At 49.7% G+C, this 22,632-nt stretch overlaps 1 protein-coding gene across 13 annotated transcripts in view; it reads right to left on the reverse strand.

Moving 5' to 3' along the window:
- Positions 1 to 22,143, reverse strand: part of DNAJB6 (DnaJ heat shock protein family (Hsp40) member B6) — an 82,100-nt gene extending 59,957 nt beyond the window's left edge. For 4 of the 13 annotated variants that reach the window (XR_007923751.2, XM_051857051.2, XM_051857050.2 and 1 more), the window contains exon 1: positions 5,842 to 6,621. Coding sequence is in view for 3 of the 13 variants with exons in the window: in XM_051857051.2 (XP_051713011.1) it covers positions 5,842 to 6,056 (215 nt within the window). In the remaining 10 variants the exon portion in view is untranslated. Of the gene's footprint in view, positions 1 to 3,060; positions 3,085 to 5,812; positions 6,622 to 22,004 lie in introns of those variants that run through there. The other 9 variants (XR_011390274.1, XM_070077213.1, XM_051857052.2 and 6 more) reach the window with 6 other exon arrangements.
- Between the last annotated feature and the right edge of the window lie 489 nt (positions 22,144 to 22,632).

Consider the following 22,632-nt stretch of genomic DNA (forward strand, 5'->3'; position numbering starts at 1 on the left):
GGAAAGCGGCAGAAGATGACAAAGGTGCTCGGGCCCCTGCACCCGTGTGGGAGACCGAGAGGAAGCACCTGGCTCCTGGCTTTGGATCGGCACAGCTCCGGCCATTGCAGCCATTTGGGGGGTGAACCAACAGAGAAGACCTTTCTCTCTGTCTCTCCCTCTCAAATAAATAAATTCTTTTTAAAAAAAAGCTCCTGGGGCTGGCACTGTGGCAGAGCGGGCAAAGCTGCCGTCTACAGTGCCAGCATCCCATGTAGGTGCCGGTCGAGTCTCAGCTGCTTCACTTCCCATCCAGCTCTCTGCTATAGCCTGGGAAAGCAGGAGAAGATGGCCCAAGTCCTTGGACCCACATAGGAGACCTGGAAGACACTCCTGGCTCCTGGCTTCAGATCAGCACAGCTCCCGCCATTGCAGTCATCTGGGGAGTGAACCAGCAGATGGAAGCTCTCTCTGGCTCTCTGTAACTCTTTCAAAAAAAAAAAAAAGCTTGTTGGACCAACAATGTGACACAGTGGCTTAAGCCACTACTAGTGATGCCACCATCCCCTGAGTGTCAGATGGGAGTCCTGGCTGATCCCCTTCCAATGCAGCTCCCTACTAATGTACCTGGGAAAACAGTGGAAGATGGTCCAAGTGCTTGGGCCCCAGCCACCCACATGGGAGACTATGATGAAATCCAGGCTCCTGGCTTCCACCCAACCAAGCAAGCACCAGGCAGTGTGGTCATGGAGAGTGAACCAGTGAATGAAGATCTGTCTGTCTTTCTACCTCTTTTAAATGAATCTTTAAAAAAAAAAAAAAAAGCCTTCCAAGTGTGAAGGCTGGCTGGTGGCTTAAATATCTATTTCTCTACTGCTGCTTGTGCTTTAATTAGTTTTATTTCCTCAAACACCCCAAAAAAGTAGGTTTTACTTCCAAAGCTAGATCACCTAGCATGTATCTTCTGCATTACTCTACAGGTGAGCTAACCCCTCTAACTACATTCCAAGTTTATTACTAGAACTTCAGGTAAAGGGCAGGCATTTGGTTCAGCAATTCAAGACACCACTCGGGATGCTCACATCCTCTATCAGAGGGCCTAGATTCAAGTTCCAGCTCCTGTTTCCAATCCAGCTTCCCAGAACAATGCCGATTCTGAGGCAGACAAGGTGGACTCAAGTAGTCCAGTCCCTGTGACCTGAGCAGGAGACCAGACTTGAATCCCCAGCTCTTGGTTTCAGCCTCGTTCAGTCCCTGCTGGTAAGGGCATCTGAGCAGTGAACCAGTGAGTGGGAGATCTGTCTCTCTAAATAAAAATTAATTTAAAATAAGTCTAAGTCATTTTCACTAAGTCTTGAGGTTTTCCTTTTGCTCTAAGAGGAAGAAAAGCTGCATAGATCTTTCAACAAAACTGCCTTTACAGGGCGGGCACTGAGGTGCAGTGGGTTAATGAATCCCAGATCAGATTCCCTGCTACACTGCTTCCTGCTAATGTACCTGGGATGGCCCAGTGCTTGAGTTCCTGCCAAAGGGGAGATCCAGGTGAGTTCCTGGCTCCTGGCTGTTGCATGAGGAGTGAAGCAGCAAATGGAATATCTGAGTGTCTCCCTGTCAATCTACCTTTCAAATAAATGGATGAATCTTTTAAAAAAAAAAAAAAAAAAAAAAAGGACTACTTCTGTCCCTGCGTATCACTGAGAAAGTGCTAACAAACTTCCCAACCAGCTGACTGTACTGGCTGTACTGGCCCACTTCAATCATTTTAGACCCTCTGACCAAACTAACCACTTCATGTTTCTCTGAACACATGTATTACTTAAAATATCCCTAGGAATATAAGTCTTTCAATCACACACATACTCAACATCAATGCATACAAATCAGTATGGAGAAGACCACTTTTTTATTAGAAAGCTTTTATTTAATAAATTAAATTTCTTAGGTACAGCTTTTGGAATATAGCGGTTCTTTGCCCAATTCCCGCCCTCCCACCCCCACTCCATCCACCTCCTACTCCCACTTTCACTCCATTCTTCATTAAGATTCTTTTTTTTTTTGACAGGCAGAGTGGATAGTGAGAGAGAGAGAGACAGAGAGAAAGGTCTTCCTTTTACCGTTGGTTCACCCTCCAATGGCCACCACGACTGGCGTGCCGCGGCCGGCGCACCGCGCTGATCCGATGGCAGCAGCCAGGTACTTATCCTGGTCTCCCATGGGGTGCAGGGCCCAAGCACTTGGGCCATCCTCCACTGCACTCCCTGGCCACAGCAGAGAGCTGGACTGGAAGAGGGGCAACCGGGACAGAATCCAGCGCCCCAACCGGGACTAGAACCCGGTGTGCCGGCGCCGCTAGGTGAGGATTAGCCTATTGAGCCGCTGCGCCGGCCAAGATTCATTTTTAATTAGTAGATGACCACTCGAATTTTATACTCTGGAAGTTCTGGCTTCAAAGTTAGCACCTTAACTACAAAATGAAAAATATACAAAAGTTTCCGCTTTTGAGGTCTTCCATTATGAGTTAGTTTCAAAAAGTCAAGTTTTTTTACGTAACTCGGTTCCTTTTGCATTACAAATTTTGACCTTAAAAATTTCTTGAGGGGCCAGTGCTGTGGCATAGTGGGTAAAGTCACTGCCTGAAGTGCCAGCACCCCGTATGGACGCAGGTTTGAGTCCCGGCTGCTCCACTTCCGATCCAGCTCTCTACTATAGCCTGGCAAACAGCAGATGGCCCAAGTGCTTGGGCTTTAGGCTCCTGGCCTTGGATTGGCTCAGCGACTATCTGGGGAGTGAACCAGCAGAAGGAAGACCTTTCTCTCTGTAACTCTACCTCTCAAACAAATAAAATAAAATCTTAAAAAAAAAAATCCTTGAAGGATTTCTAAAAGCTATTAACTAAGCCCATATTAATGAAACAGAACAATGCATGTGCCCAAAGTGATTATTACAAATATATTACCCTTCCTAGACTATCCATCTGAAGGAATTACAGTGTAAGTGACTTTCTTCCCAAGCATGGAGTCCTTTTCAAACTTAATTCCATCTAGCACCTAAGAAACAACTCTACAAAAACACTTTACTCACCCAAGTCTCTGTACAGATTATCACCCAAAAAACAGGCTCTTTTGTTCCTTTCCAATCCAGAAGCCAATGCTGAAAATGAAGCTAAAGGAGAAAACTACCCGCCCATAAAATACTACTTACTACACACCACTGAAAGTACTAAAAGTGACTGGCTTAGGGGTTTAGCTGCAGGTTGGGCCTGACATCCACATCCGAGTGCTGGTTCCAGTCCCAGCTACCCCGGTTCAGATAATGCGCCTGATAAGGCAGAAGGCAGCTCAAGCATGTGGGTCCCTGCCCCTGGTGTGGGAGACACAGACGGAAGGAAGTCTCCAGCTCCTGGTTTCTTTCGTCCTGGTCAGGCCCAGGGGCCGACTGTTGCAGACCTTTGGGGACTGAACTAGCCAATGGAAGATCTCTCTCTAAAGGTCTCTCCCTCCCTCTGTCACTCCACCTTTCAAATAGATAAATAAAATCTCTTAAAAAAAAAGAGAAAATATTTTACTTTAAAAATTAAATTTTTAAGAACAATTTTTAAAAAGTACTTCTTGGGTCGGATATTAACGTGAAAAATAAAAACATGATTCTCCATGTCTCTCCAAAAATACAAAGTTTGACAAAATACCTATTATTACAAAAGCTGAACAGCCCACTGTCATTTTTTTGCAATTAGGCTTTATCATTGTCATTCCATTCCTACACTACCATTTCTACCATATTTTTCTCCAACTTCACTTCTCATTAACCTCATTCAATGTTCTCTCAAAGTTTATTCATCAGAAGAACCAAGCATCTGTTAAAATTTGCCACTGTAATCTCACTCACTAACGCCCGCAGTTACCGGCTTTCCACCAGTAGGTGGTGTCCGTGATGAATCTGAACTTTATTTCTAACAATTCTCATTTGTGAGGAAAGAATGAAAAAGTTTTAAAATCAGTTAAATCTCCCACTCAAGTATAAAGGCTGATTACATTCACCTCCTCCTTATCAGCGGACATCAGACTGATCTAAGTGTTTCCTCATCAGAAAGCACTAACCGGCGCGGAGCGCGACCTTTACAGCGGCTGCACGGTGCAGGGCGGCACCTGCACTCCGGTCCACAGGTGACGCCGAGCACGGGAAGATAGCGTGCTGGAAGCGCGCTCCACGCGGAAAAGCCCTAGCTTTCGTGTTTGCCAGCATGGAAACCTCAAAGGCGGTGAGGGCTGCAGGTCTGCATTTGTCCGAATCTGCCCCAAATGAATTTAAGCCAAGAGAAAGTAGTTCTACCACTTAAAAACGAACTTGCCTAAAGAAACTACTGCAATTCCAACTCTGTAACTTAGTCTATACAGTAAAAACCCCCACCCAGAACTCCAAAGGAGTCTGCCTTCGGCCGGAGATCATCCTATCCCAACATCCCAACATCCCGAAGAAAGTAAACCTGGAAAAGGCTGACGTCCGCAAAGGGTGCAGCAGCCGCCCCAACTTTCAAAAGCTCTGGGTACTGTGAAATCCCCCCCTCATCAACCTCCACAGCACCACAAAGCAACTTCTCAACGCTTTCGCTCTCCCTTTCGGTCTCCCACTTCCTCCTAAGTCACGCACACCTACAAACCACTGCACCGAACGTGTATAGGCCAAACTCCACGTTCCGCATCATGCAGAAAACCCCGCACAGCTGGATAGGATATGCGTGGTAAGAGAAGCCCTCAGCTCATCACAGAACGAAGGAAGAACTAGCGGAGGCGGCCCCGACTCAGAGGCGCGCACAGCCCCAGCAGGACGAGCAGGAAGCCGGGGCAAGCCTCCCCGGGGACCCGGGAGCAGGCTGGCCCGGCAGGAGGCGGCACGTTCGCTCGACTCCTTACGGGAGACCACCGAATCGCTTTGACATGCAAAATCGTTGCAGAAAGCGGGTGATCGAGCCGCAACACTCGAATCGTTTCAGCACCTTCCCCCCTCCGGGCCACTCAGCCCCAACTCTGCAAAAACTTGACCGGAAACCCAAGAGCCCAAAACCCTGGAAAAACACAGAGCGCGCGCTCAGCCTACCCTCAACCAGGCTGCGGCCGCCTCCCCCAGCCCACGCGAAAAAAGCGACACATCTGGCGGGCCACCCAGCCTCCCCAAAAAGCCAGCCGCCGCCCCCGAAAACCATTTCCCCTCCCCGCATCGAAACGACTCCTCGCTCCTGAAACCGCGCGGCTAAGGGAGCGAGCATCGGCTCCGGTTACGTAAACTTCAGTTATATAAACCGAGGTGCGGACCCCCGCGAGGGGCCAAAGAGGCTGCTGAGGCCAAGCCGAGAGGCAGCCTCCGAAACTTCCCAACAACCCGCCGGCAGCTCCGGAGACGCGGCCCTCGCGCTCCGACCCCGGCGCCGGCTGCCCACAGCGCCAGGGCCCCTCGCTCCGAAAACCGACCCTGGCGCCCGCCTGCCCCTGCACGGCATTGCACACACGCGCACGCACGCACACACCCCGCAGCCTCCGTCCGAGCCGGCGGCCGCCCCCGAGGCCGGGCGCCCCCCGAGGCCGGGCGCCCGCGCGGCCCCACCCCCAACCGCCGCCGCCGCCGCCGCCGCCGAGGCCGCCGGGCTCCGGCAAGGACGCCGGCGGGGGCGCGGGAGGACGCGGACCCCGGCGCGGCCCGCAGTCCCGCCCGCCAGCGGCCTCTGCTGCCCGCCTCCCCCGGCCCTCAGCCCTGCCCGGCCGGCCACTCCACACGCTGTCGCCAGGCGCTGGGTCAGGGCCGCCGCCTGTCGAGTCCTGCGCGGCGCCCTCGATCTGACCTCTCCTCGGCCCGGGACGGCCCCCTCACCGAGGACGCGGGCGGCCGGCGGCGGGAAGGAGCGGAAGCGGGGGTGGAGGGGCCACGGCCAGGTCGCCTCTCAGCTCCGGCACGGCTCCGCGGGTGACGGCGGCGGCGGGTCCTCGCGCTTTCCTTTCTCTCCTTTCTCCAACAACAAACAGGAAGTGCGTCACGCGGCGGCGGCGCGGCGACGTCGACTTCCGCCCGGCCCTGACGCCGCGCATGCGCGGCAGCTGCTGCTCGCGTACTGCCCCGCCCCCAGCTTCGCGAAGCTTCTCCGTTCCTGTTGGGCCTGGGTCCGCCTTAAGAGTCTAGGGTGGTCTCGAGGTGCTGGTGAGAGCGGCTCGCCGGGCTTGGGGCTGCGTCTACGCGGACGCGCGAGCTCCCGCCGGCTACACCTGACGCACCACCCGCTTGTCCGTGTGAAATCCGTCGTGCTGGCCGAGGAACGTGCTACGCAGGAAGGAAGGAGCCGATTTGTGGAAACAGCAGCGACAGGGGTGGTGGGAGCCCGCCGCCTGACTTCGTTCCGCTCCCGCGAGCTGAAGCAGCGCCATGCTAAGAGGAAAGCGGAACGTGGAATTCCTGAGAGCGCGGGATGAGCAGAGTCCAGGCAGAGGCAGGAGCGGGCTGCCAGCAGGTGCACCGCTTGCCCAGAACTCCCTGAGCACGCTGTTGGCAAACCCCAACCACCCAGGAGCGTGCTGTGGCTCAGCACCGGCCGTGGGACTTTGTATGAGGTGGAACCAAGCGTTTCCTGGAAGGCTGGCCTGTTTGGATGGCGCTCTCGACCTCTCTGGCATCATCGAGGATTCTAAGATAGGGAGGGTTTATAAAGATGGTGATCAGGTTAGAAACGCTGGAGTCACAACTCGTGGACACCAAAACTTGCCTGAAAACAAGCAGATCCGAGGTGCAGTGGGGCAGACGTAATTCCACCCATGACCCCAGCCTGAGTTTCCTGCTGCCTCGATGTCTTAGCTTCTGCCTGGGTGTACTTGGATTCTTTTTTTTTAAGATTTTTCTTTATTTGAAAGGCAGAGTTACATTTTCCATCTACTGATTCACTCCCCAAATGGCCCCCCAACTACTAGGGCAGAGCCAGGAGCTTCTTCCCGGTTTCCTATGCGGGAACAAGGGCCCAAGGCCTTGGGCCATCTGCTGCTGCTTTCCCGGGTTCGTTAGCAGGGAGCTGGATTGGAAGTGGAGCAGCCGGGACTCGAACCAGTGCCCAGCGGGATCCCAGCATCAGGCGGCGCTACCTTCACGCGTTTGTTGAGACATGAAAAGTTCCTCCTCATGCCTTTTTAAGTTCGAGATGCTGAGCGGGGATAGTGCTGAATCCCCAGCTTCTCAACTCAAGTCTGGCAACTGGATTCTTGTCCCTTTGACCTCTTGAAATGCCTGGGTAGAAGGCATTTTTTAAAAATTTGGAGTGCAGGGATGGCCAGCTTTGTAATGCAGCAGGTTAAGCCTACGGTGCCGACAACCCGTATTGGAGCACCAGTTGGGTCTCAGCTGCTCTGCCTCCCATCCAGCTCCCTGCTGATGAGCTTGGATGGCCCAAGTACCAACACGCATGCGTGAGAACCCAGTGGGGTTGCAGGTTCCAGCCTGGCCCGTCCCAGCAGTTTCAGCTATTTGGGGAGTGAACCAGTGGATGGAAGAGCTCTTGCTCTCTGCCTTTCAAATAAAATGTTTTTTAGATTTTTATTGCAAAGATTTCCATCTTCATGTCCACTGGGTCACTACCCCAAATGCCAGCAACAGACAGACTTAGTCTCCCATGTGGAGGCAAGGACCCACGTACCTGAGGCATCACTTGCTGGCTGCAAGGGTGTGCATTAGCAGGAAGTTGGAATCAGATGCTGAGCCAGACCCCAGACCTAGGCACTCCAATATAGGATGTGGGTATCCCAAAAAGCATCTTAACTACTGCAAAAGGCCCACCCCTAGAACGCATCTTCCTGTTGTTGTTTGTGAGATTTCTTTAGGTATTTGAAAGGCAAAAGAGGTCTCCCAACCACTGGTGGTCTCCCAGCCACTGGTTAATTCACCTAGATCCTCAACAGCTGGGGTTGGGCCGAGCCAAAGCCAGGAGTAAAGAAGTCCATGCAGGTCTGCCACGGGGGTGGCAGGGATCCGATTACTTGGGCCTTCATCTGCTGCCTGCCAGGTGCATTAGCTGGAAGCTGGCTTGACAGCAGAGGTGGGGCAGGATCCCAGGCACTCCAGTAAGGGATGCAGGCAGAGACAACCTGCTCTACCACGCTGTCCATCCCTAGAAGGCATTACACTTCTTAGCGAGAATAATTAGATTTATAATATGATGCTCCTGTGCACACAGTAGGAAGCTCCTGTACTAGGCACCACACACCAGGGGAAAAATAGCAAAATGGAGTCAAATGGAAACTAAGTTGTGTGACCATCTGAGAAACCACCATTAAGAAATACCACCTAAATTTCCCAAACAGGCTGGTTTCCATTGGCACGAAAATAAAGTTCCCTCTTCTTAAAACACACAACCAGAAGTACCCTGATGCTAAGCAGTTACTTTATGTTGCTGTCTCTCCCTAGCCCCACCTTAAAAGGAAAGCAGCTTTGGAATGACCCATCTGCTCATTGTTCTGTACCTCTGCTTTCTTCAGCCAATCTTCTCAATCCATCACAACACTTATTCTGTGTTATGGAATGACTTGTTGCCCAACTCTAGAATCTAAATAATGCCTAGGGCAGGTGTCATGGCACAGCAGGTTAAGCAGCTTGCTGGACACCTCTGTCCCGTATCGGCAGAGTGCCAGTTGGAGTCCCAGCTACTCCCCTGCCAGTCCAGCTTCCTGCTAATGCTTCTGGGAAAGAAGCAGATGGTGGCCCAAGTACTTGGGTTCCTGCCACCCACATTGGAAACCCAAATGGAGTTACAGGTTCCTGGCTTCAGCCTGGCCCAGCCCCAACAGTTGCAGGCATTTGGTGAGTGAATCAGCAGATGGAAGATGTCTCTCTCCCTCTCCCTATAGCATTGTTCCATTCAAATCAATAAATATTTTTAAATAATCCAATTAAGATTGCTAAACTAAATTGCTATATTTTGTCTTTTGACAGATCCAATTCTGAAACCCTCAGAGGGTAGAGAGAATTTTACCTCCCCAAAGTTATCTTATTGGAGGCAACTGGAACACCTGGTTAATGGTTCCAGTTTTTCTACTCCAAAACAAAACATTATAATGTCTATTTTGTTGTATTAATAAACCCTAACTATATTATCTTACAGCATATAGTTTTTAGCAGATGATCAGTTATGAAAAGAAAAAAACTTTTTCATCTCTGTTCCTTTTTTATCAGGTTATATAAATGGTCAAAAATGAGAAACAATTCAATATTTAGTTTTAATATGGACATAGCATAAGACAACCTAAGATAATCGCAACAAAGACTGGGATTTCACTCAGATATATGCGCAGTTTGGCACTGCCACATGTAATCATATCTGCCAGTAGGTTGATGGAGTTTTATTTCCATTCAAGTGTTGACAGTACTATCATGTGACATTTCACATTCAAATAAGTCCCTAGAGCAATTGTGAGCTAATCTTGAAATGCAGACACACGAATTTTAAATAGTAAGTGGCAGGCTAGCCACAAATAGCTTTTTCTTCCCCTCCTCAAAATATATATATTCATTAAAACATCTGTCAAGACAGTGAACTGTATCATGAGATAAACCAACTAGTACAAAACAAAGTCCCAGCCCTGATAGAATTCTCTCATACAAATCAGAGAGAGCAGGCATAAATACCCTGAAAATTAAACAACCTAGCAATATTGAAGTAACTTGTCACGAAACAGAGACCATCTTTCAGTGAATATTAACGATTAATGTCAAAGTTAATGTTAACTCACATGATGGTGCTACTGGAAACTCTAGTTCAGAGGAAGAGCCCCTCGAAATGGACCAGAAGGGATTTATATTGGAGTCAAAAGCACTTGGAAAAGAGCAAAGAAATAAAGAGCAAAGGTACAAAATGGGCCCTGGACAAGGGAGCCTGTCAGTGTGATAGGAGTGAGGCTTTGGAACGGCACCAGAGATGAGAGGCAGTGCCAGGTGCCAGGACCTGCTGATCGTTGTCTTGTAGGCAACAGAAAGCCACTGAAGTTTGATTAAGGGCAGCCAAACAGTGACCAGTCTGTGGTTTGCAGTAAGGATAGAAGAGAGGGGATACCAGACATTCTCTGTGGCTTCCTTACCTCCTCTGTAAAGTGGGGATAATAGGCTTGATGTGAATGATGGTCAACTGTAGCTGCTTACCCCAGCACTGGGCACGCAGTCATACTCATTATATAATAGCTCTTCTGTGTCATAGGTCCCTTTGATAAACTGGAAAAAGGTATGGGCCTCTTCCTGCAGGAAGAGAGAATCTGTAGATACACACACACTCCCAAGCACACCCAGGAGTTCAGAGCTCTCAGATGAAGGTCCTTGATGACAGCTGGAAAGTTTGATCAAACTGTAAAATTTTTCTTTGTCCAAGAATAGCGCTTGTAGAAATTTGCCCTGAGGCCATAAATGCAGACATGAATGGGAAAAAAGATACACAAAAGGTTATTGGTTACAAGTTTCTGGAGGCCAGGGTTGTGGTATGGTGGGTTCAGCCACTGGTTGCAAGGCCAGCATCCCATATCAGTGCCACTTCAAATCCAGGCCACTTTGCTTCAGACCCAGTTCACTGCTAATCCACCTGGGAAGGCAGAAGATGACCCACGTACTTGGGCGCCTGCCATCCACATGGGAGGCCTTGCTCTGGCTGGCCAAAGTAGCCCGGACCATTGCAGCTATTTGCGGAGTGAACCAGTAGATGGAAGATTATCTGTGTCTCTCCCTCTCTGTCACTCTACCTCACAGATAAGAAACCTTTAAAATTTTTTTTTACTCTGAAATACTATGCAGAAATAAAAATACGCAAGATGCATGACTGAGATGATGTGTATGTGTGATCCATTTTTGTAAAACTGCATTCATTTATTGTGTGTATGTGGGAATATATACACAGAAAACTGGAACAGTCAGTAACTTGTTTAAGGTGCTTTAGATAGTAAGATTTCCTATAGTTCTTCCTTTCTTCTTTGTGATTTTATGTATATCGTTTGGATTTCTACTTATATGCATATGAAACATATACTTTTTAAAAAAGATTTACTGGCCCGTGCCGCAGCTCAATAGGCTAATCCTCTGCCTTGCGGTGCCGGCACACCGGGTTCTAGTCCTGGTCGGGGCGCTGGATTCTGTCCCGGTTGCCCCTCTTCCAGGCCAGCTCTCTGCTGTGGCCAGGGAGTGCAGTGGAGGATGGCCCAAGTGCTTGGGCCCTGCACCCCATGAGAGACCAGGATGAGCTCCTGGCTCCTGCCTTTGGATAGATGCGGTGCGCCGGCCGCAGCGTCCTGGCTGCGGTGGCCATTGGAGGGTGAACCAACGGCAAAGGAAGACCTTTCTCTCTGTCTCTCTCTCACTATCCACTCTGCCTGTAAAATAAGAAGAAGAAGAAGAAGAAGAAAATAAGAAAAAATAAAAATAAAAAAGATTTACTTATTTATTTGAAAGGCAGAGTTACAAAGAGAGAAGGAGAGTTAGAGAGATCTTCTGTCCACTTGTTCACTCCCCAAATGACAGCAACAGCCAGGGCTGGGCCAAGCCAAAGCCAAAGCCAAAGCCAGGAGCCAGGGGCCTCCCATGTGGGTGCACGGGCCCAAGCATTTGTGAATCTTCCACTGCTTCCCTAGGTTCCTTAGCAGGGAACTAGACTGGAAGTGGAGCAGCCAGGACTCGAACAAGCAGGCAGTGCCTTAACCTCCTAGACCACAATACCAGCCCCCTAAAATGTATTTCATATATTAATTTTCAGAAGCCAGTATTTTTATAAAAGGAAAACCACGAAGGACAGGAAGCCCATTCAGAACTCTGCATAGTGTGACTAGGGTGGTAAGAGGTTGAGATGAAGTTGTGTGATAAGCATAAGAAGTGTATTTTCGTTTCTCCATTGGTGAAACATGTACTGAACACCTGCTGTATTCCAGCAGAACGTGGGGCTCTAGGCCCAGGAGCTGGAAGGCGGGACTTCCTTCCTGGAGGAGTCTAGACCTAGAGAGCAACAAGCCCCCCAGATTCTGCCACCCTGGGGCTGTGCTGTGAGGGGCCCAGGCTCCACGCCTAACAGAGAGGCTTGGAAATCAGGGTGAGAATCTGATAGGGAGCAGAGTCCCAGGAAAGCTTCCCAGACCCAGTCTCCATGGAGTTAAAAGTTGAAGGCGTGGGTGGATGGAGAGAATTCCAGACACAGGAATCATTTCCAAGGGTGGCCAAGACTAAAAAGAAAAAGGAAAAAAAAAAAGATAAAGCATACTATTTTTAAAGCTTAAGCTCTTCCACATTCTAGGGCTGACAACAGAATTCCTTTCCGGAATTCTTTTTTTTTTTTCTTATAGAAAGGTAGGGCCATCAGCAGAGTCTAGAAGAAGCAGATTGAGACCAAAGGTCTGCAAACTAAGGAGGAAGACTGTTTTCTGTATGAGAAGGAGAATATTTTGTCAAAAGTTATTGCAATTATTTTAATTCTTGAAATTCACTTATCTGTATTTTTTTTTGGCTTGTTTACAGATTTATTTGAAAGACAGAGTGACTGAGAAGGGGAGAGAGAGAGAAAGGTCTAGCATCTGCTGGTTCACTCCCCATATGCCAGCAATGATCAGTCTGGTTCAGACTGGGACCAGGGGACTGGAACTCCATCCTGCTCTCCCATGTGGGTGCCGAGGCAAGCATTCGGGCGGTGATCTGCTGCCTTCACAGGCACATCAGCAGGGAGCTAGACCAGAAGAAGAGCAGCTGGGACTTGAACCTGTGCCCCAGTAGGGGATGCTACCCTTGCAAGCAGTGGCTGAGACTCTACCACAACGCCAGCTCCTGACATATATGTGTCTTTATTTATTTGAAAGGTAGAGAGACGTCCCATTGCTGGCTCACTTCCCAAATACCCACAACAGCCAGAGCTGGGCCAAGCCAAAGCCAGGAGCGAGAAACTCAATCCAGGTCTCCCGTGTTGGTGGTAAAGACCCAAATACTTGAGCCGTCACGGCTGCACCCTTCCAGGGTGCCCATTAGTCAATAACTAGAATTAGCAGCAGGGCCAGGACTAGGACCGAGGCACTCCATTTGGGATGCACATGTCCCAGGCTGCAACAAAGTCAGCTGCTAAAAGCACAAGTGTAACTAAAGAAGGTGGACAGGAACCGGAGCCAGGCGCAGGAAGCAGAGGCCTGAGCTTGAGAGGAGACAGACAGGGGCCTGGAGAAGGACCAGCTCACGATCAGTGCCCCCCTTCTCAGTGACTCCTTGAGGCTTAAGGAAAACATATTCATTGTTAGAGTCTTGAGTTGTCTTCCTGCCCAAAAGGAAGCCTTGAAGAAGGAACGGGGCAGGGAGTTACCGACTGCAGGGGCTGGCAATGTGGCAGAGGCACCTGCAGCGCCAGCATCCCATACGGGTGCTGCTCCACTTCCACGCCTGCTCCCTGCTGATGCAATGGAAGATGGTCCGAGTGCATGGGCCCCCACACCCACCTGGGAGACCCAGAAGAAGCTCCTGGCTCCTGGCTTTGGCCTGGCCCCACCCTGGTTGTTGTAGTCATTTGGGGAATAAACCAGGGGATGGAAGATCTCTCTCTGTCTCTCTTTCTCCCTCTGTTGCCTTGCCTTTCAAATAAATAAATAAACCTTTAAAAAAAAAAAGGAGGAAGAATAACAGGTAGGGCTCCCATGGTTGAGACTGAGATTACCAGGGGTCAGAGGCCTGTGCAGCAGTGATAGCAAAGGTCACTAGGACAACCAGGACAGGAGGCCCAGGGAAACTCAGACGAAGGGCACCAGGAGGGAGTGGGCTCTGGACTCCTTACAATCGCCCTCGGAGACTCAAATTATTTTACTTGACAACTAAAGGGAACAATCATTGTGAAAGACTTGGAAACATTTCAGAATTAAAAAATAAAAAGCAGGGGCAAGCATCTGGCACAGTTAAGCACCCCTTGGGATACCTGCATCCCATATCAGAAGGACTGGTGTCAGTCCTGGTCCCCCTCCTAATGTGTACCCCGCAAGGCAGCAGATGGTGACTCAAGTCCTGCTGCCTTTGTGGGAGATGTGGACTGACTTCCTGGCTCTTGGCTTTGACCTGGCCCAGCCTGGGCTGTTGTGCGCGTTTGGGAATGAAACAGCCAATAGGACTCTGTTCTCTCAGTCTGTCTCTGTCTGCCTTTCAAATAAAATGAAAATAAAGAAAGAAAACTTTAAAAAAAAAAAAAAAAGATAAAGCTTGTGGACCTACACTTGACTAGATGTGGTTGGGGGAATGAAAAGGAAAAAAATAACATGACTCCAAAATGTTGAGATCTTTAACAAGGGGCCAGCATTGTAGCACAAAGGGTTAAGCCACTTCCCACAAAGCCAGCATCCCATATGGGTGCCCGTTGGATTTCTTCCTGCCTGTTCCTCTTCTGATCCAGCTCCCTGCTAATGCTCCTGGGAAAGCAGCAGAAGACGGCCCAACTGCTTGGGCCCCTGCACCCATGAGGGAAACCCGGATGGAGGTCCAGGCTCCTGGCTTCAGCCTGGCCCAGGCCCAGCTGTTGTAGCCATCTGGGTAGTAAACCAGTGGATGGAAGATATTCTCTCTCTCTCTCTCTCTCTCTCTTTCTGTGTGTGTGTGTGTGTGTGTGTGTCCCTCTCTCTGTGACTCTGCATTTCAACTAAATAAATCTTTAAAAAAAAGTTTTTTTAACAAGGAAAGTTTAATTCCGTAGAAACTGGGAAATGGGGAGGGAGGGGCAGTTTCCTTAGGACAACAGAGCTAAGATGTGAGATTTAGGGGCCAGCCTTGTGGCTCAGTTACTGCCATCTGAGCACCTGTTCAAGTCCCAGCTGCTCTCTGCTAATGTACCTGGGAAAGCAGTGGAAGATGGGCCCCTGGCGCTCACATAGGAGCCCCAGATGGAGTTCCAGGCAGGCCATTTGGGGAGTAAATTTATGTGTGAAAAATCAATCTCTCTCTCTCTCTCGCCATCATACTACCTTCAAAATAAATAAATAAATCTTTTTAGACATGGGGAGAACTGTGATAAATGGGGATTTAACTGGAAATGCCTAGCAGGCGTGGTAACCAGTTACCTAGGACTCTGAAGACCCACAGAATTCGGGTTTTCGAGCCACCTTACAGTGGATCAGTTATGGAGCAAAGGGACTGACATTGTGGAAAAGCAGTTATGCAGTTGCCTGTTGTGATGCCGGCATCCCACATGGGTGCCAGTTGGAGTCCCGGCTGCTCCACTTTCGATCCAGCTCCCTGCTGATGGCCTAGGAAAAGCAGTGGAAGATGGCCCAAGTGCTTGAGGCCCTGCTACCCAGATGAAAGACCTGAGTGCAACTGCTGGCTCCAGGCTCCCACCTGGCCCAGCCCCAGCCATTGAGCCCATCTAGAAAGTGAACCAGCAGATGGAAGATCTCTGTCTCTTTGCCTTTTCCCCTCTCTCTCTATAACTCTGACTTTCAAATAAATAAGTAAATCTTTTTTTATTTGACAGGTAGAGTTATAGACAGAGAGAGACAGACAGACAGAGAGAAAGATCTTCCTTCCGTTGGTTCACTCCCCAAATGGCTGCCACGGCCGGTGCTGCGCTGATCTGAAGCCAGGAGCCAGGAGCCAGGAGCTTCCTCCTGGTCTCCCATGCAGGTTCAGGGGCCCAAGCACTTGGGCCATCCTCTACTGTCTTCCCGGGCCACAGCAGAGAGCTAGACTGGAAGAGGAGCAACCGGGACTAGAACCCAGCACCCATATGGGATGCCAGCGCCGCAGGAGGAGGATTAACCAAGTGAGCCATGTCGCCAGCCCAATAAGTAATTATCTTTTTTAAAGGTTTACTTATTTAGTCAAGAGGCAGAGCTACTGACAGAGAGAGGGAGAGGGAGAGGGAGAGGGAGAGGGAGAGGGAGAGGGAGAGGGAGAGGGAGAGGGAGAGAGAGAGAGAGAAAGAGATCCGATCCGAAGAGATCGAAGAAGGGCCTATCTGAAGCCAGGAGCCAGGAGCTTCTCCCAGGTCTCCAAGCACTTGGGCCATCTTCCACTGCTTTCCCAGGCTAGTAGCAGGGAGCTGGATCGAAAGTAGAGCAGCTGGGACTCCAACCGGCACCATGTGGAATGCCAGTGCTGCAGGCAGAGGCTTACCATATCTCACCATAGCACTGGCCCCATAAATCCTAATTAAAAAAATTGAAATGGAGTAAAAGAAGGAACAAACAGTAGGAAATCCCAGATCATGGTATATCACTGTCCTCAAAAGAGAGACTTTCAGGAAAACTTGATTAATACCATCAGATAAAACAGAGCAGGAGCTGAGAATTGTTCATGATTCACGTGTTGGCAACCTGGGAGAGTAGTTGCAGGAGACTGGCGGTGGTCTAGAACTAAAGAGAAACAGCGTTGGGGGAACCCAAGTGCCAGGCGTTGCCTCCGCAATCAAGGAAAGTAAGGCAGCAGTTAGGGGCAGAAGTCAGGGCAGGTTGGAGTTCATGTGGTTTCTGTTTCATTATTTATATCTGCTTGTCCCCGACCTCAGAGATATCATGCATGTTTCGAATCAAGAGCCCAGTGGAAAGAAAATGAAAGTGAGCATGTTGGAGAGAATTGATCGCTATAAGGATTAAGTCTCAGAGAAGGCACGGACCAATGGAACTTTGGAGAGACTTAGAACTCTTCCTTCCAAAATGGGGAGGAAGAGAGCTGCAAGCTGGGAGCAGGTCAGGTGTGGGAGCAGCCCTCAATCAAGCAGGTGCTGTGGAGAAGACGGTCGGAGGTGGGACAGTTGTAGTGGATATTTGGGACTCTGCTACAGCTGAAATGAAAGGGCAGGCAGCAGAGCAAGTCCTGTGGTCTTCTGTCTTCTGCAGAAGGAATGAACAGAAACTCCATCATCCCTTAGAAGAGTTCTTAGGGTGCCAAGCCTTTGGGACAGTTTTGTTCTTGAGGTGAATGGAAAAGGTGCACAGTGCTGGCAGAGGCCAGAGACCGCAAACCAGCTGCTTCTGAGTGCTGACTGCATTGAGGGAATGCAGTCCGATGACTCAAATGGTAATCTGTGTATAAATGGCTGCTAAAACTTTAATGCTAACGACGCCAGCAAGCCTCAGTTGCCTGTCTGTGAATTATAAGTGATGATAGCCACCGTACCTGTAACCTACATCAGCATTAGAAATAGTACAAATAATAATAGATAGAATTAAAAAGGAGAGAATGACCCAACATGGGAAGCAGGCCATACAGCAGACTCATAGAATGACAAATGCCTTAAGCAGCACTCTGGCCTCAGAATCAGCCCTTAAGGCATTTGGATCTGGCTAAAAAGCCCATGAGAGTCTCTCAGGCATGGAAAGCCAAGACACTGTGGCTAGAAATGACCTAAATGAAAGATCTCTGTGAGTGAGATCCCGGTGGAAAGAACAGGCCATCAAAGAAGGAGGTACCTTTCTCTGAAGGGAGGAGAGAACTTCCACTTGGATTATGGCCCTGTCTAAATAAGGTCAGAGTTTGTGAACTCAAGAGGCTTCCATAGCCTTGGCAGCTCATGACAAGAGCCTCGGGCGATGACTGACAGTGGATGGCAAGGACACAGTTACTTTATTACCTGCTACATCCCAGAGTACTCCAGTAGGAAGTTGCAACTGGGGCAGAGCTAGCACTGGAACCCAGGCACTCCAGGATGGCAGAGGGGCTTCCCAAGCAGAGTGTTAACCACTACACCAAACACGAACCCCTGACGAAACTTTCCACAGTGCAGTGTTCTGAGAAGCAGATGGAGCTGGGGCTGGGGTGCGGGGTTGGGGAGGAGATAGCAGATGGAGGTCCGGGTCCTCATCCACAAGGCGACCAGTAGAGAATGCAAAGCACAAACAAAAATGCTCCATTATAACATATTTGCCAGGTGCCAGTGCTTATATTAAGCACTTTATATGCATTATCGCAAGCCTCACAACCACTTTACAAGGAGTGCCTATTATTATACCTAATTATGACAGTAAAAACAGAGGCCTAGAACACACAGCATGCTCCCAGGCATTCTGAACCAGAACCTAGAAAGCAGCTCTGTCTTGTGGGTGTGGGGAGCAAACCGGACTAGACTGAGTTACTGGAATTAAGACTTATTCTATGCATCTGCTCTCCCACAATATGGCGCTGGGAGAGAAGTAAACAGCTTCCGCACAGCTGCCTCCAGTTCAACTAATAAACTGTAGGACCTGCTCCTGATTGGAGGAGAGCAGCGTACTCGGTGTGTGGGCAGCCGAGTTAGGATTGGCGGAGGAGGACTATAAAGGAGGAGAGAGACGGCATGCACCGGGAACATCTAAGGGGAACATCTAGCTGAAGGAACACCCGTGCAGCCCCCGAGAAGAGCCGGCCGGCGGTGTGCCGCTCCCCTGCGGAAGTGGGGAATGCGGCCAGGGGGAACTGCCCTTCCACGGAGGTGGAAGGGATAGTAGCCAACCCGGGAAGAACCAGCAGCAAACCCGGGGAGGGCCGAGCAGACGAAAGAACAGCGCAGGGTCCTGTGTCGTTCCTCCACGAAGAGGGGGAGCGACAGTGGGCATTTGGGGGCTGAACCAGCAAATGGAAGATTCTCTCTCTCTCTCTCTCTCTCTCTCTCTCTCTCTCTCTCCTTCTATCTCTGTATCTCAGCCTTTCAACTTCAGATATATAAATAAATCTTTAAAAAAAAAGAAAGCAAGCAAGCAGGCCTGTCTAACTCCTGAGACCACATTCCACACTTGGACATAAAATCTAGATAAATTATACATTGCCTATAAATTAATTTCATCCATGCCTGCAGTTTGCAAGTGGTCTCTCTTAGGTTCAAGGTAACCAACTACATAGAACAATAAACACTGTGAATATATCAATGATGGGAATTTTTAACAAAGTGCTCAGGTTAATCAAGAGAACAGACTGTTCAACGATGTTGTAGAACAACTAAAAGCTATTAGAAAAAATGTGCTCTTGGGGCCGGTTTTGTGATGCAGGGGATTAAGCATTGCTTGGGATGCCTGCATCCCTTCTCAGAGTGCTGGTTCAAGTTCAGGCTACCCTGCTTCTGATCCAGCACTCTGCTAATGTGCCTGGGAGGCAGTGGATGATGGCTCAAGTATTTGAGTCCCTGGCACTCTTATGAGAGACCCAGATGGAGTTTCTGCCTCCTGGTTTCCACCTGGCCAAACTCCAACTATTGTGGCCATTTGGGGAGTGAACCAGGAAATAGAATCAATCAATCTCTCTCTCTCTCTCTCTCTCTCTCTCTCTATCTCTATCTCCCCTCCCTTTTCCCTCACTCTGCCTTTCAAGTAAATAAATAAAAACAAAAAATATATATTTTACCTCATATTGTACATACAAATTAGCTCAAAAGAAATCACAAATCCAATTGTAGATCTGACACTATAAAACTTCTAGAAGAAAACATACCAAAAAATCTTTAAGACTTTCTTAGAGACAAAGTTGTAGTTTTTGTTTTGTTTTTGTTTTGGGGACAGGACTTTTTTTAAAGATATTTGCCATAAAAGAAAAAAAATGATAAGCTGGATCTCATTGCACACAGTTATGAGCATGAAGAGCCAGTTAGAGCCAGCCTGCTCCAGCTGAGATCCCATAGCTGATGCTGCAGGATCCCTAATGCTTTGCCCAGAGCCTGGGCTACTCCCAGCCATTGAGAACTGCACTTGGAGCCCAGATGACGGAGTTCCCACCAGCAGTGGCCCCAGACTCTGCTGTGGCCTCAGAGGGTCAGCAGGGTGAGCAGGGTTGGATGGACCTGTATAGAAGGGTGGGTGTTGTAATAAATCCCATCAGAGCTTTTCAAGGTGGAGTGGGCTGTCTTGTGGCGTAACGAGACCCCTATCACCGGGGGCTTTCAAACAACAAGCAGAATAATAATAAAAATAGGTAGACTGATCTTTGTCAAGATCTTTGAGAGGAAATTCTAGTAATAAGGACCACAGCAGAGGCACTGAACATTCGACTGATTCAATCCAAAACTCGGTATGTCTGTCAGCCCTATGGGTGTTCTGACAGCTTAGGGCATGGTGCACTTGGTTCCCTTGACTTCCAGTCTTCCATGCATTTTTCCTTTTCCAAAGATTTATTTGTTTATTTAAAAGGCAGAGTTAGAAAGAGAAATAGCCAAAACTGGACCAGGCTAAAGCCAGGAGCCCAGAACTCTGAACAGGCCTCCCACGTGGATGGCAGGGGCACAAACACTTGGGCCATAGGCTGCATTTCTAGGCTCTTTGGCAGGGAGCTGGATCGAAATCAGAAGTGGAGCACCAAGGGCTCAAACTGGTACTCCAATATGAGCGTTGCAAGTGGCAGGTTAACCTACTGCGCCACAATGCCAGCCCCTTTAATTCAGCCAACACTTACTATAAACATCACTTGTTTCCTTGTGTATGTCCAGAAACACAGAACCAATAGCAGCAGACCTGACAAGGTCATAAAGGGACATGCACGTGATGCTAAGTGCTTGGCATTTCTGCAAGTGATGGAAACACGGCTTTATGGATTTGGGAGAAAAAGGCTTGGGTTTACAGCGTGCAAAGCTGTTCTGGCAATCAAAGGGAGAAAATTCACTTTTGGGATTAGTCACACAGAGCACGTGGCTAGGCACCTGCTTAGAAACCACAGCCTAGGCCAGCGCTGCAGCTCACTAGGCTAATCCTCCACCTTGCGACGCCGGCACACCAGGTTCTAGTCCCGGTCGGGGCGCCGGATTCTGTCCCGGTTGCCCCTCTTCCAGGCCAGCTCTCTGCTGTGGCCCGGGAGTGCAGTGGAGGATGGCCCAGTGCTTGGGCCCTGCACCCCATGGGAGACCAGGAGAAGCACCTGGCTCCTGCCATCGGATCAGCGCGCGGTGCACCGGCTGCAGCGCGCCGGCCATGGCGGCCATTGGAGGGTGAACCAACGGCAAAGGAAGACCTTTCTCTCTGTCTCTCTCTCTCACTGTCCACTCTGCCTGTCAAAAAAAAAAAAAAAAAAAAAAAAAAAAAAGAAAAAGAAACCACAGCCTAGGTAGCAGAGCTTCTGACTGCCCATTAGAGGACTAAGATTATCTCTAGATGTTTCGTCTTCCTGTCAATATCCTTGGAAGCAACTCCTGGAGGAAAATTTTAATAAGATTTTTTGATGAGAGAGAGCGAGCTCCCACCCACTGGTTCCCTCTCCTAATGTCAGAGACTGATAGGACTGGGTCAGGCTGGAGCACTGCAACCACACAGTTTCCTGCCAGCCACCACACTCAGAGCTGGTTCTCTGATCATGCTGGACGGGCACCGAATCGGTCAGATGTCCAGCAGCAAGAGGTCTAGAGACCACCAGATCCACACACTTCATCATCTAGACCCGGAACAGGAACCCCTCCTGGGTTCTCAGGATTGGGAGGAGGTGGAGGAGGGAGGAGGAAGTGGAGGAGGGGCCGACGGGGCCCCTGCCCCAGATCACTCAGGCCACTTTCACTTCAGATTTCAAAAGGCTGCTGAGTGTCCCGCTAAGAATAAGAAGGAAGAGGCAGCCAGTTGGGGAGTGAACCAGCGGATGGAAGACCCATCTCTCTCTTTATCTCTCTCTCTGTCTCTCTCTGACTCTCCTCTTCCTGTGTAATTCTTTCAAATAAATAAAGGCAGAGTTTCAGACAGAGAGAGGGAGAGATCTTTCATCTGCTGGTTCACTCCCCAAATGGCCGCAGCGGCCGGAGCTGGGCCGATCCGAAGCCAGGATCACTCCCATGCAAGTGCAGGGGCCCAAGCCGTCTTCCACTGCTTTCCCAGGCACATTAGCAGGGAGCTGGCTCAGAAGAAGAGCAGCCGGGACTCGAACCAGCAGCCAGATGGGATTCCGGCACCACAGGTGAGGCTTAACCAACTAAGCCACAGCTCCTGCCCCTCTTCCATCCTTTTTATTCTAGACCATCCTTCACTGCCTATCTGCTGCTTTCCATGACACTGGCTCCTGCAGAGTCCAGCCAGGCCTTGGCATCGGTCAGTTGTCCCCTCCTGATCAGATTCAGGTTGGCGAGAACGTGGGGTACGTTGTTTACTTACCAGGTGATCTCTGTGCGTGCTCCTTCCGTGGATGCTAACGCCGGCCCCTGGGTGACGTGGGAGGTGGCAGCCGACGTTCTCAGTTGCGAAGACACATGTTTGCTTTGGGCATTAACAAGCGAACTGACAGGCGACTTGAAATAACGGCGCAGCCTGGGAGGTCCCTGTTAGTAGGATGATGGATGGGAAAGGCAGCCCACTGACTTCTGTATCTAGCATCTGAAAAAGAACAGCGAATGCACACCCGGTTATGGACAGAGAAGCAGCAGGGGACACACATCACAACCTCTGAGGGACGAGGCTGCAACGAATATTTAGTTCCTTTGCCCCTTGTTCATGTTTTGGTCAGACTTCGACCATGAACAAGTATTGCTTGTATGGGTGAAAAGAAAATAATGTTAAAATATTTCAGGAGTAGAACAAAGGAGGGAGAAGCAAACCCGTAGGCCCTGCGGTGGAGACTCCTGGTTGGCACAGGGGGCGGGGCGGGGTCGTGGAGGGGATGAGAGAGACAAGGCGTTTCCTGCCCTGGTTCCCTCCTGGGTGAGGTCAGCACAACTACTCACCCAGTGACTACACTAGGCAGGTTTCCTCCTCCTGGGCTCCAGCTGTGGAGCCTGTACTGCTG

This window comes from Oryctolagus cuniculus, chromosome 7 (assembly GCF_964237555.1).
Source record: "Oryctolagus cuniculus chromosome 7, mOryCun1.1, whole genome shotgun sequence".
Lineage (NCBI taxonomy): Eukaryota > Metazoa > Chordata > Mammalia > Lagomorpha > Leporidae > Oryctolagus > Oryctolagus cuniculus.